At 43.2% G+C, this 13,762-nt stretch overlaps 1 protein-coding gene across 1 annotated transcript; it reads right to left on the reverse strand.

Annotated features, from left to right (window-relative positions):
* Positions 1-772: 772 nt before the first annotated feature.
* On the reverse strand, positions 773-12,955 carry WBP11 (WW domain binding protein 11). Its single transcript, XM_083462520.1, has 12 exons — positions 12,659-12,955; positions 12,119-12,218; positions 10,793-10,824; positions 9,962-10,055; positions 9,018-9,214; positions 7,727-7,860; positions 6,988-7,187; positions 5,144-5,338; positions 4,155-4,256; positions 2,854-3,162; positions 2,170-2,352; positions 773-1,764 (listed from the first exon to the last, which is right to left on the reverse strand). The coding sequence occupies exons 2-12, from the start codon at positions 12,180-12,182 to the stop codon at positions 1,346-1,348; spliced, it is 1,929 nt and encodes a 642-aa protein (XP_083318646.1). The 5' UTR covers positions 12,183-12,218; positions 12,659-12,955; the 3' UTR covers positions 773-1,345.
* Between the last annotated feature and the right edge of the window lie 807 nt (positions 12,956-13,762).

Genomic DNA, 13,762 nt, shown 5'->3' on the forward strand with positions numbered 1-13,762 from the left:
AAATTATTGTGATGTGAGGTGGTCCACCTCTAGATGGTGCAAAACCAAGTGAACCATGGCAATTCTATGGCAAGCATAGTACTAGCAGTGGGCATACATATGTGAATGACAATGCATTTTGCCTTGGATTAAGGTGCTGTTCCAGCGTTCTCGCACTGATACTGGACAGAAGACACAGGATTTTACATTTCACTCCAGTTGTCTATGGAAGAGGCTTGGTGCATCCATCTCTCCACCCCCCTTCAGCTTTTATTTTTTATTTTATTTGTATAATATTCAATATAATTACTAAACATTAATTTTCTAGTTTCCCTCCTCCCTGTTGACTTCCCCCAACATCCATTTCTGGTTTGTTACACCAAATGTTACATTCCCCCTTCAGCTTTTACACACAACTCACTTCATCAGGTGATGATTATACATACACTTCTATCCAGTTAAAGTAGATATTCATATTACATTCACTAATGTTCTTTAATTGTCAGTCTGTATGTATATGCCATCTCTGTGATCTATGAATGGAGCCTGGGTTCCTTTCAGGTTCATTTTTAATGGGACAAGAGATACTTTTTAGATATACAACTGTATCATGTTTCCCAAATGGAATGAACAGCTATTCTCCCTTTTATGGATTCTTCAGATATTAGGGATGTTCTCTTAAGTCTAAAGCATCATTAGCTACCTTCCATAGGTGCTGTTTGTCAGGTCCTCAGGCTACTTCTTTTCCTTCCTAAACCCAAAATAGCAGCGCAGATAACTAGTCAGACAGTGGTGTATTACATCAAATATTTATTCTCTTTCAATAAGACAATGATCGCTCCTGTTAGCAAGAAGCCACAGTAGTGAGTGCAGGATACACAGGGTGCAAAATGTTTGCATGCCATATATGCAAACAGTAACCTGCCCACCTTACAACAATGTGTAAACCCATTTTTCTTACCCAGCTAAAAACAGCATTACAAAATATTTACAGAAAGCCACCAAAACAAAACATAAAAACTTGATCGGTACATGTGGAAGAAATGCTTTAACAGTGTGTTCTGGTTCCTCAAGTAATTCCTCCCTTTAACAAAAATTAAAAAATGAGACAACAGGATTTTCCATGAGCACACAGACACAACCAAGTCTTTCATTAAAAAGTGAGTAGAGTAATTGCACCCCTTTTCCACTCTCTGCAATGGTCGTTCTCCCAAATGTGATCACAAGTTAATAGGGATGGGGGACTATTGTCACAAATGAAGGAGCTCTTCAACCGGATGCCACTATAACATGGAACCTCTGCCCCTAAGACAGTAGTCTGATCTCATAATCACAGAGAATATACAGGTTAACTGGGAACAGATTGTCACAGTAGCCCCTCCATTTCCTTCATGAAAGCTTCATAAACATCATCTTTTGTCTGCACAGAAATGGGAGCAGAAGAGCCAGCCTTAGGAGTTGCTTTGGTTATCTGAACAGAAGGCTCATCATCAGGTTTTCTCTGGGTGGTGGCAGCTGTCCCTTTGTTCTCTCGGCGAACTCGCAAGGCCGTGGGCACGAAGCGGGTGATCTCAGCCTTGGGGTTGGTGATCTGTGGTTTGGCGCTGATGGTTGCTGTGGCTTTCTTCTCAATGGTGGCTGCACTGGTGTCATCCGCCTTGGGACGCTGGATCAAGCTGGGGGGAGCACTCAGCACCCCAGGATTGGGAATGGGAGCGGGGGGAAATAACCCAGGTGGGGGCACCAAAGGAGGGCGCAACATGCCTGGACGAGGAGGGGGGATGCCTGCAGGAAGAGATAAAAGTTAGCCTGCTACTCTTTGCTCAGAAGGAACCAATACCAGCATCAGCTCAAGTTCCTTTAGCCTCCCCTTAATTTAAGGTCATTATATTTGCAAAATTACATGGGACACACATTTTAAATCATCAAATTCCAACAGGTGTACCAACGATTCATAAAACCTAGAGTGTTTCACTGGGCTGGAACAAAAAGGACAGGAAGATATCACCCTCTAATTTTAGGATTCAACAACAGCTTGTAGTTGACCACTTATAAATTATGATTTTTATTAAGCAGTACATAACTCTTACTACATAAAAATACTTAAGATGAAAGCATACACCACTAGACTAATTTTGTTTATCCATAACAGTGAATAAAAGAGATCCTGTGAGTAAACTGTAGTATTACCTGGAGGGGCTGGAGGTGGTAGGCGAGGTGGGGGTCCTCTTGGAGGAGGGCCAGGAGGCAGACCTGGCGGTGGACCAGGGGGAGGGCCAGGGGGGCGGCCAGGGGGAGGTCCGGGAGGCAACAGTCGTGGTAAAGGGCCACGCATTCCAGGCAACCCAGGTGGCCTAAGAAACGGAGGAGCCCCTGTGAAAGCAGTTGCACAAAGACGGTTTAGTTTATGGGTTAACATGGCAATTCCTCATTACCATTTACCTGTTGTTGTGCCAAAGAGATGAGAAAGAGGTTTTAAGACTACCTTGCTTTTTTACACAAACACTCCAACACAGCCCATGGTAATGGTGACCACTTTTTAAATCAAAATACATTGCTTTTTCCTTCTGAATCACGTCAAATCATTTACAAAGTGCCAGAGATGTACAAAAACAGTCATCCACCCACTGGGTAGCTTCCTCCCCCCACCCCTCCTTTTGTTGCCACGGCTGCAAGAGACTGCTTAAACAAAAACTGAGTATCTGCCTGATGAGAAAGACAAGTGTTTGAAGTGCAACATTCATGTGACGTTGGAGTGGGAAGCCTCCACCAGTATGCTAGCTGAGTAAGACAACTGCCTGTTTTCGGGATTTCCAAGCTGGGAGCCCAAAGCAAAGAGAAGCCTGGATTTCTTAAATTTCATCAGGTGCTCACCTGGCGGAGGACCAGGAGGGAGGCCAGTAGGTGGCCCTGGAGGCCTCAGGGGTGGTGCAGGAGGTGGCCCAAGAGGGGGTGGGCCAGGCATGGGAGGCGCTTGCATCTGAGTCGGAGGAACAGGCTGAGGTGGTGGCTGCTGCTGTGGCTGGGATGCTTGAGAGGCTGCCGACGATGCTGTCTCAGCATGGGCCTCTTCCGTGCTTTGCTGCTGTGGTGTATCTTCAGCCTCTGAGTCATCGTCGTCGTCATCATCTTCCTCTTCAGAATACTCCTCTATCTCTTTGCCTCCCTCAGGAATTTCCTGGCCTGAAGAGAAATAATGCAGGCTTGATCTTTAAAACAGATTCTGGGACTTTAAAAGACCACAGGCCAACATTAGAAAAGAATGATTTGAAGGCCCAGGAAAAATATTCTATCAGAAATTAAGAAATTGATATTGAATGCTACAAGTATCTCCATAGGGCGGCTATGGCAAGGCCCAAATTTCCTCCAGGATGTTCCAAGCCCACTGCCTCGTTCTTGCATCCCTCCTGTTGAATGGGGTTGGAAGATTAGCAGCCCTGCCCCAGCCTTGCATAGATCGGAAATAAATTCCAGCAAGTGGCATGGGACCTAATCCAGAGTAAGAGCGCAGGGTTCAGAATTTTTCTTACACCCACTTTCTTTCTTCTGAAGCATGGAGATGGTTGCACAGTGCTTCCCCCATCCATGGCACACCTACCCATCATTCAAGGTGCCCCACTACCCTGTGGTGTCAAGGAATTCGTTTTCTCGCTAAGTTTCGAAAAGCTAGATAGAATTGGCTTAGGGATTCCTCAGTGTATCTTCAAGGTTTGAAGGTCTATTTAGCACTCTTCTGCAATAGTCCTACATTAATATTTTGTGGGCAGCCGCTTATGGGGTTCCTTCATCCCACAGCTACATCACAGCTACATACCAGCTTCACCATGACCAGTCTGAGAAAGCTATGAAAGCATCCTTTAAACCAGACCCTGCCTTCCATCTTCATATTAATTTAATCAGGGGTTGGGAACTCAGGAATTTGGAAGACAACCACACATGCAAATTATGAGTTCAAAGTCACTGCTGTATCAGTCAGCTGATGTGCTAAATGGTCCCATATCCTAGCTTCTATTCATAAGGCACTTTCTAGATAGATTTTTAATGCAAATCCTTGCTTATTAAACTATTTGTGAGTTAATTTCTCTGGGTAAACAGACTTCCATAGCTTGCAACTAAAATAATGAAGTGGGGGGGGGGGGAGAGAATAAGGCTGAGAAAAATCCAGGCTTTCTTACCAGCCATTCGCAGCATCATGGCCTGAAGTGGCGTGAGCTCTTTCATGTTCTTCTTCTTCTTACGTGATTTTCCAGGTATCTCAGCAAACCGTACACTATGACCTGCAGAAATAAAGTGACAGAGGATTAGGAGTTCATCAATCACCTCCTCTCAGTTTTAATGTCTGGAATGCTTTAAAAATCCAGGCACTCCCATGCTGCAATTCAGAAATTTAAGTAGCTATTTAGTTTCAAGGCTTCAAGTGACTCTCACAGGTGAACACATTATCTGCTAGATTTTATGTTGTACAACACCATTTATCTTTTCTAACAACCAAATGACCCAACATTATTATTAGCTAGTATTTATAAAGTGCCTCAATGTCCCTGTTTATTGTTCCTCTAAGCTGGTTTCCCCCAGATGTTGCTGGATCCCAGGGTTGTGCTGGCTACAGCTGATGGGAGTTGTACTCTAAAGCAACAGGATGGTGCCAGACTGGTCTAGGCATTGCACAAAGTTAATGCCCACACAGTACCATTCCACAAGCTTACAATGTTAATATGCATGACACAAAACAAAACAAAACAAAATGGTAAGAGGAGGAAGAGCAAAACAGCAGATTCAGCCACAAATTCTTTCATCAAGTTATGCAATTGTTACAATAACCAGATGGAACAGCCATTAAGGGAAACAGTTCCAAGAGAAGGAGGAGCCAACCCACGGTTGGTCCCAGCAGAGCAGACTTTGCTGTATTAACTCCCCCTTTGATGCAGCCAGTATATACATCAGGTGGGATACGTATCAGACTAGTCAAGAACAGTATGTTTATAAAGAAAGAACTCAAGAGATCGCTTGTACCACTCTACCAGCATTACAAAATAATGCTGGAAAGCATCCTATGAAAGAGCTTAGAACAAGAATTCAGATGTTGGTAAAGCATTCATGCTTGCTCTCAACTACTCAAACACTAAGAATAACTATTTCAAACCCATTCTCCTGAGAAGCTTACCCAATTTCTTGTCTTCACCACCTTCCCTCTCAGCTGTGTCATCGTGATGCATGAACTCTTCCCCTTCGCTGTCTGCATCGCTTCTGTCACTGTCGCTGTCATCAGTAGTGTCATCGTGCTTGTCCTGATCCATGTCCTCGGGATACCCCTCATCTTCACTGGTACTGGAAGCTTCATCATCCTGTCCTCGTGGACCTGAGTAGTTCAAACATGAAGCCACCAAGAAAAGCAACGTTCAGCTTGTTTTGATACTGTGAAGGCTTTCCCTTGAAATACGATGGGATAGGGAGGTGAAGAGGAGAATCAACAGTTCAGGTCCAATATTCTCCTGCAGACTTCACAGCCAAGAAGGATCATTATGAAATATCAGAATACCTGCATCACCTGCCCACTTTGATTTCTGGATGGCTGGTTTCTTCTATAAACCCACAGATGTACAGCAGAGTGTCTACAAATGAGCATAGCTGATAATTTATATAATATTGTTGCCCAACAAAGCAAAATAAATAAATAACAAAGTAGGTCAACAGTGACAATCTTTATTTAGTGGTGACATTTGAACATCATTGTACACCATAGTTAATGGTTTACCTGGAACATACAAACGGCTTCTGCTTCACTCCTTCCTTGGCATGATCAACAAAATACAATCTCTGGCTTACCATTACATCCAAAAAGCCACTGTTGGTATGCCAAGAACAAACCTTGGTTTAACATTGTGGCTTGGAACAAAACCACAATTGCTGATTCAGACATATTGCTCAGCCAGGGATCATTGTTTATCACTCATGCTAGGAGAGTGTTCCATTAACTATGTTTAACTTTGGCATGCAAAGTATCATAGCAGTCATATCCAAAAAGCATTCACATAAATCTGAGATTTGGAGGAGGGGGAGTTCTAAATAGCAAGCCTAATGTATTTCTTGGGAACTAGTAGCTTTTTAAAAGCACATACATGAGAATACATATGCACACCAGCTATTTCAAATGCTTCTTCCATGCTCAAAACATTGGAATGTCTTACATGGCTTTCCTTTCTATTGATTTGCCAACCATCTTTTATGCCTCCTTCAAAATTGGCAATGTGTCTTTTCTTCTCCTTACAGATCTGTGTCCTCAAAACTAAATTTGTTTTACATCTTTTAAAAATACAGGGGAGAATGAACAACATATGAAACTGTCAGAAGATTTCCCCAACTTTACCCCAAAACACAACTGCCTGTTTACAGAAGAATATGGAACCCCATCCCCCATCCTCAAATACAATGGTGGTAATAATAATATAATACAATATAATAATTTATTATTTATAACACACCTATCTGGTGGGTTTCCCCAGCCACTCTGGGCGGCTCCCAACAGAATATTAAAAACACGATAAAACATCAAACATTAAAAACTTCCCTAAACAGGGCTGCCTTCACATGTCTCCTAAAATTCAGATAGTTGTTTATTTCCTTGACATCTGATGGGAGGGCGTTCCACAGGGTGGTCGCCACTACTGAGAAGGCCCTCTGCCCTGGTTCCCTATAACCTCGCTCCTCGCAGTGAGGGAACCATCAGAAGACCCTCAGAGCTAGACCTCAGTGTCTGGGTTGAACAATGTGGGTGGAGACGCTCCTTCAGATATACTGGGCTAAGGCCCTTTAGGGCTTTAAAGCTCAGCACCAACACTGTAAATTGTGCTCAGAAATGTACTGGTAGCCAATATAGGTCTTTCAAGACCGGTGTTATATGGTCTTGGCAGCCACTCCAAGTCACCAGTCTAGCTACCGCATTCTGGATTAGTTGTAGTTTCCGGGTCACCTTCAAAGGTAGCCCTTGAGGATGAGGGAAATGACTACCTGTCTCTGGACTGTAAGACACCTCCTCTTCTCTTCTCCGAGGGGCCATCTCTGAGGTGAATCCAACCTTCCGACCGTACATCTGCAAGACCTGAGGTGGAGGCGGCCCTGGTGGAGGTCCTGGAGGCTTCCTGCCTGGAGGTAAGCGAGGAACACCAAGCCCAGGGGGTGGAAGTACAGAAACAGGCCGGACAAGAGGTCTAGAGACAAGGTTTTGAACAGTTTAAGAGCTAAGGATTTACAAGCTTTTCAGTTTGCGCTAGAGTGCTGGGTGCCAATGCAGCACCAGCTGAGCTTTTGCCCTAGTTTCTGGCTACTTACTTATGCCCTGTGAATATTATGCCAATTGTCTCCCTAGTGACTGAAGTTAGCATTTCTTCTCAGCCGGCAACAAAACAGCTGACAGCAAGGACAAGAAGCTGAGCACCAATGCAATTCAATATATGCACGTGCCCCAGATTTAATCGACAGCCACACTTAACACTTTTCTGTACTAGCATGCAGCCCAAATTATGTCAGTCCGTGTCTTGTGCCTCAAGCTGCACTTCAAGAACCACCATTAAACCGCATGAACAAAAAGCAGCTCACAAATTATATCATGTGGCTTTTCAAAGCTCTAAAAGCACAAGTAAAATAACAACAAAAGCCTATTTAATCATAGTAGCAGGATCAGATTGTAATCCACACAGACCAACCCCCAAAAGAGCTTTGGCCTTTTCCAGTGCATTTCCTTGCTTACCCATAGGCTGATGTCTTTTTGAGAATAGAGGGGGGCTGCGCTCCAGGCAGGGGGATGTCCTGAATGAGGATGTTGGAAGGGGCATGAGGCATATCTGGCAGGGGGATACTCTCCACTTCGACATGCTGAGCATTCTGAAAGAGATTTTTAAACATTCCCTGAGGTTAATCTTCAGGAGGTGACAATGGGCATGTGACAGAGAGGTGAGACAAGCGCCCCTCCATTAGCTCAACCGGGATCACCCGACGTCTGGATCCTCTCCTCCCTTGCTCATTATGTATCTTGATTGTATAACCCAGGCATAGGCAAACTCAGCCCTCCAGATGTTTTGAGACTACAGTTTCCATCATCCCTGACCACTGGTCCTGTTAGCTAGAGATGATGGGAGTTGTAGTCCCAAAACATCTGCAAGGCCGGGTTTGCCTATGCCTGATACAACATCATGAAAGACCTACTTATCTTCCTCTCCCCTCCCCATTTCTTTTGAATTATGTCACTTAGACTGTAAGCAGTTGGCATAAATGAAAACCACATTTAATTAAAAAAATAACTACTACTAGCTTTAATAATCAGCCAAGAGGGCTTTCACTTCCCTTCTGAGCCATGTCTAGTTGATTGTAAGCCTGCAGGCAGGAATAGTTTTTTTTGGGGGGGGGAGGGTACACAGCACTTAGCAAATTTTAGGTGCTTTATAAATGGGAAAGCAACATGAATAAATGCAAGCAACCATTTAGAAGGAACATCACACGACCAGTCAAATTAATGAAATAGTCATTTAAACCATTCCAATGAAATATGAGGAGGGAAAAGTGAAGGTTTCTGGTCACCAAACTACATAGGGAAGAGATTCAGAAAAGCCAGTTTCTATGTACACTGGTACCTCGGGTTACATACGCTTCAGGTTACATACACTTCAGGTTACAGACTCCGCTAGCCCAGAAATATTACCTCGGGTTAAGAACTTTGCTTCAGGATAAGAACAGAACTCATGCAGCGGCGGCGCAGCAGGCCCCATTAGCTAAAGTGGTGCTTCAGGTTAAGAACAGTTTCAGGTTAAGAATGCACCTCCAGAACGAATTAAGTACTTAACCCGAGTTACCACTGTAGATGAATTTCAAATGCAACACAACACTGCTTGCATGTACTGTTTGTTACCAGACATATGCATGGTGTGCTTGTAATTTTTAAAAAAGCGCAGCAGGACTTAGAAGCCTTGCACTGTCCACACTTAAGTAATCCAGGAGTAAGAACCCTTGAATCAAAACCATTCAAATATGATAAGGGCAGATACCTTTACAGCATCGAAGTACTGACTGAGCTGAGATCTCTTCTGCTCATATTCCACTTCTAGCTTGCGCAACTCCTTGTAGATGTCTGGATTCTCCTTCTCATAGAGCCGCAGGATACGCTCAAAGGTCTCACGCAATTTCTTACGCTTGTCCTTCAGCACCTTCTCATTGAGCTGGGGTTGCTGCACTGGGTTAAACTCTGATCCAGTATTAGGATTGAGACAACCATGTGGAAGGAGAGAGATTTACAAGCAAAGCCTGAATTAAGTCATTGTTTTCTCTTCCTCTCACCACACCACGTTTATAACACATGTGCCATTGTGGCATCCATGTTCAGAAACAGAACCCCGAAGAAAGCTTTCCTCCTGAGTGCCTCTAAAAGAGAATACATATTTGGGAAGACAGCTTACTGGTGCTCAAATAACTCTGTTAGTTCCCAGGTGCCCCAGCCTGATCAGCAACCCAAGTAGTGACTAGGAAGGAGGGAGAGGGTCTTCCTGGGCCTGGCACCCCATTCAATGAACCCTCTTTCTAAGGGCAGCTTGCCTGGTCCCATCAATGTTTCTAGGATGGCTTCTAAAAGAGAGAAAGAAAAAGAACACAGGGGTCGGGAGCAGGGAGCTACCAACTCTCTACAGAAACTGGCCACTTGAGTGTACCCAGCCCTTGATCTCCTTACTCCAAAAAAATAAATAAAAACATGATATCTGATAACATTTGTTACATCAGCCAATGTGTCCCTCCTCCAGATATTTTTTAACTATTAACTCCCATAAGCCCCAGCCAACATGGCCAGTGGTCAGGGACAATGAGAGCTTTAGTATAACATATAGAAAGTACAATATTGTCTACCCCTAAGTCTTTCAGCTTCACGGATGCAATTGGCCCCATCTGGTTTCTCCATTCAAGTTTCCCCCAACCCCAAAAAAGGTTTATTCAAACCTACCCATTTCATCAAGTTTTTCCATATCTCGGATTATTTGCTTGGGATCCTTCATCTTCAACACTGCTGCTCTCACCATCATGCGTTGCTTCTTGTTCTGGAGTCACCAGAAAATGAGAGAGAGTGAAAGATTCCTGTATCGGCCAAACCAAGCAACATATACAATACAAAAAAAATAGGGGGAGCCAGGAGTGGGTTTTTGCATGACAGGACTGTGAGCTCAGTTCTGGTACTGGGAAAACAATTATGGGCCAAACATGTGCTTAGAGGCACCCTGTTCCTTAATTTTAAGAGTCTGCTGCCCCCACTATAACATATCTTGCACCTGGCTCTACTTGGAGGATAGTAAGTTTCTAGTTTTTTAAAAAAGCAGATCCCACAAGACTAAAGTCTGCACAACACTGTTCTAAGCTGTTAAAATTGATTTTACATTCCAATTTTACAGGCAGTGTGTTAACACACCTTCACATTTATACCCTATCAACCTTTACAATCCTCAGTCTCTAGTTCTGTGGGGTTTTATATTACTGGCCTCCTGTTTAAAGACACTTGAGTACTTGGTCAAACACTGCCATGATATTTATATTTACAGATGAGAATAAGACTAATCATCCACCAAGGAAAACTATAAATATATAACATTAGTACTATCACAATTCTATTAAAAATGCATTATTTCTCCAGCTTTATAAATACTTGGAAAATACTGTATTGTTAAATAGGAAATGGCTCATCAGTTAGCAAGTACTACATTAACAAGGTACACTTTACGTTAGGAACATAACACATAGAAGTATAGGGTCATCAGCCTTTAGTAAAGCAATGATCTCTCACCTTCTTAAGCTCCCTTTTTCGAGCCTCCTTGCCTGCAAAGATATAAATGCTCAATTTCAGACCCAGTACTAGCAAGCTTTGGACTGCAATGAAAACCACACTTATCATGGAACTCATTCTACCTCAGAGTACACTTTGAATCCTAAGAGGTACTGTACTTGCGCCAGGGAAGGAGCAAAGCAGGAACTGGGCAACATGCAAAAGAATGCTGCTTCATAAAAGCACACACAATGTTGCCTGACCAAGCCTGAACACTTACTCCACCTTTTTCCAAAACTGTCTTTAAGTAAAAGAAGTTGAGTGTTCTACCATCCGAAAGCAATCTGACTCTTGCAAACACAGTCTGTGTACACACTATACAGTACCTTTAAAGCACCTTTGAAGCAAATTCTTTCCCTCAAAAAATTCAGAGCACTATAGCTTACACTGCACATAGCTATAATTCCCAGGGACCCTAAATAAACTACAGTACTCAAAATTCTTTGATGAAAAGACTGTGCTTCAATGGTGCACATAGTAAACATGGACCGACTTGAAGCTGCACAGAAGTGCACTTAGATTTAACTACGAGAAATCCTATAATTAACAGACTGCAGTGAACCAAGTCATACTGAATGCTCTTCAAATAATTTATTATAAATATTTGTATATGAGATTTATAAAGCAGCAACATTATGCCTTCAACTGATTAGCTTGATGCACAGCAATCTTCTGAAGAAAAATCTCCACTTGACATTACCACCATCCCATTATTTTATATTCCTGTACATTCCTTCAGTGACATTGTTTAATGCTAAACCCATAGTATACGGTAACATTTTTAACCTGCAGAGTTAAGTCTTATACCTCAGGCTACATTAGTGTTCGAAACTCCCATTGTTACAGGCACATTTTGCAACAGGGAATTTAATTAGTATGAGCAGTTTCTGAGCTCTGGGCACAGTACTGCACCCAAGATTTCAGATTAAAACTGCAGAGTGGAAGGAAAGGAGGGCCTTTTTCTGCCTCCGTGCCTCCAGCTACTCTCTGAAGACTGGAGAAGAGACCCTCTTAAGAATATTGGGGGGGGGGGGCAGGGGAAGGACTAGACCATGTGAAAAATGAACATAATATTTTAGCAGCAGTTCATTCATTTTCAGTTTTGTATTCTTGTTATTAAAAAAGTGTGCCTAGACATTCCGTTGTTGAGCCAGTAACCTAGGTTTAAGGTGTGATTTGGCTCCTCTTTCCTATCTTAGTTTCTAACACTGTGCTACATGCTTTCACTCATGCGTCTCCCCTAAAATGCTCCCCCTTACTTTAAAAAAATTAATTCTGTACACTTACGAGCTTGATCTGTGGGATTCATGAACTTCCCACTCTTGGTGGATGACGTGGATCTTCGCCCCATTTTGACAGTTTATTTTATTGTTTCACTGAATGCAAACTAGACCAGGAGGAGAAAAATATATATAATTCAGCATAAACATCAGTATTAAACACACGAGTGAAGTCCTGTAAGTCATGCAGAAGCACATCTCATTATAATAGTCACGAATAATAATAATATACTATAAATAAAAATAACAACAATAATATAATATAATATAATATAATATAATATAATATAATATAATATAATATAATATAATATAATATAATATAATATAATATAATATAGTATAGGGTATATATATATATATAAACCCTTTTCTGTTAAAGTCAGGCATTTACTGAAAAACGCTCGCCCTTGATCCGACCAGGGTTTTAACACCGGACCATCAGCAGACGCAGCTCTGCACAAAGCTCCAGCCTTCGGGGTATAAACAACTGTTTGTGCCCATGAAGATGAAAGAATTTCTAAGTCGGGAAACGGTAACAAGTTACCTGGCGCCTAAGCCGGTGGCTCCAAGCAGGGGGAGGCGGACAGCCCAGATCCGCGCCTGACCCCAGTCGATCCACGGGGAGCGAAGGAAGAGGCCGGAGCCCGCCAACCCCGACGGCAGAGCGGCGCCCGGTCGCTCCAACGAGAGAAAGGGCCCTACAGAAGCCGCGCCTCGGATACTCTCCGCGCCGCCGCCATCTTGAAAAGCCGCGCGATCTCGCGGCAACAGCGATAGAGGCGCGGAACGGCTAGAGTAGCCCACAACCTGAACTTCCGGCAAAAATGAGGAACTTTGAGGCACGTGGACTTCTCATCAAAGACTCGTCTTCCGTCCCCAACTTCCGGGAAGTTGATTCGGCCTGAAGTAGCGGACCATTAAGGAGGTCAGGATTTTAGCATCCCCAGCCTATGATACCCGGAACCAAAGCACTGAAGCTCATATATTTAGTTTTTAGTTTAATTATTGAATTTATATATACCGCCCTATGCCCGGAGGTTCACAGGGCGGTTCACAAAACAAAATCAAAATATAAAACCACAGTATATATAATCAAAATTAAAACAACAACCTAATAGCAATTCCCCCCTCCCAAAAAAAGAACCACATTTTAAACGGGCATAGGATGTCAATGAAATTAACCAAAGTCCTGGTTTAAAAGGAACGTTTTTACCTGGAAATATATGCAACTCATACTGCTTCCTCCTTCCCCTCAGCTGTCGCCTGAGGCAACCGCCTCACTCTGCCCAGTGATACAGCCATTAGTATGGGCGTCTGTAGGAATTTTTCGGGGGGGGGATAAAGCACTAAAAAGGGGAGCAGTGGATTTCTCACCCTAAGAACAGCTGTCCATTTTGCCTCGTATCTCGGGTTCTACAAATGACAAAAACTTAACTCTTTGGAAAGGTAAACTGGAGATTATGGCTCTTCGGAAGTCAGTGCTCCCTTCCTCTTCCCGCCTGCACTTTGCATCTTACATGTATGCATCTTACATGTATGCGAGCAAATGCAGCACAAGGCTTTGCACGCAACTGAGCTTTGGGCTGCAAGTTGCGAGTGACGTCCCAGGGGTCGCCATTTGGGGCCGGCGAAGTGTTGTTGGGGTACG

The sequence above is a fragment of the Podarcis liolepis genome (genome assembly GCF_965112155.1).
Source record: "Podarcis liolepis genome assembly, chromosome: 10".
NCBI lineage: Eukaryota > Metazoa > Chordata > Lepidosauria > Squamata > Lacertidae > Podarcis > Podarcis liolepis.

Coding starts and splice junctions, on each gene's coding strand:
- WBP11 (XM_083462520.1), bottom strand. CDS start 12,182: ATGGGGCGAAGATCCACGTCATCCACCAAGAGTGGGAAGTTCATGAAT. Junction 7,861..9,017: donor AGTACTTCGATGCTGTAAAG/GTATCTGCCCTT, acceptor AATCTCTTTCAG/AATGCTCAGCATGTCGAAGT. Junction 2,353..2,853: donor CCCTCCTGGTCCTCCGCCAG/GTGAGCACCTGA, acceptor CTGCTTTCACAG/GGGCTCCTCCGTTTCTTAGG.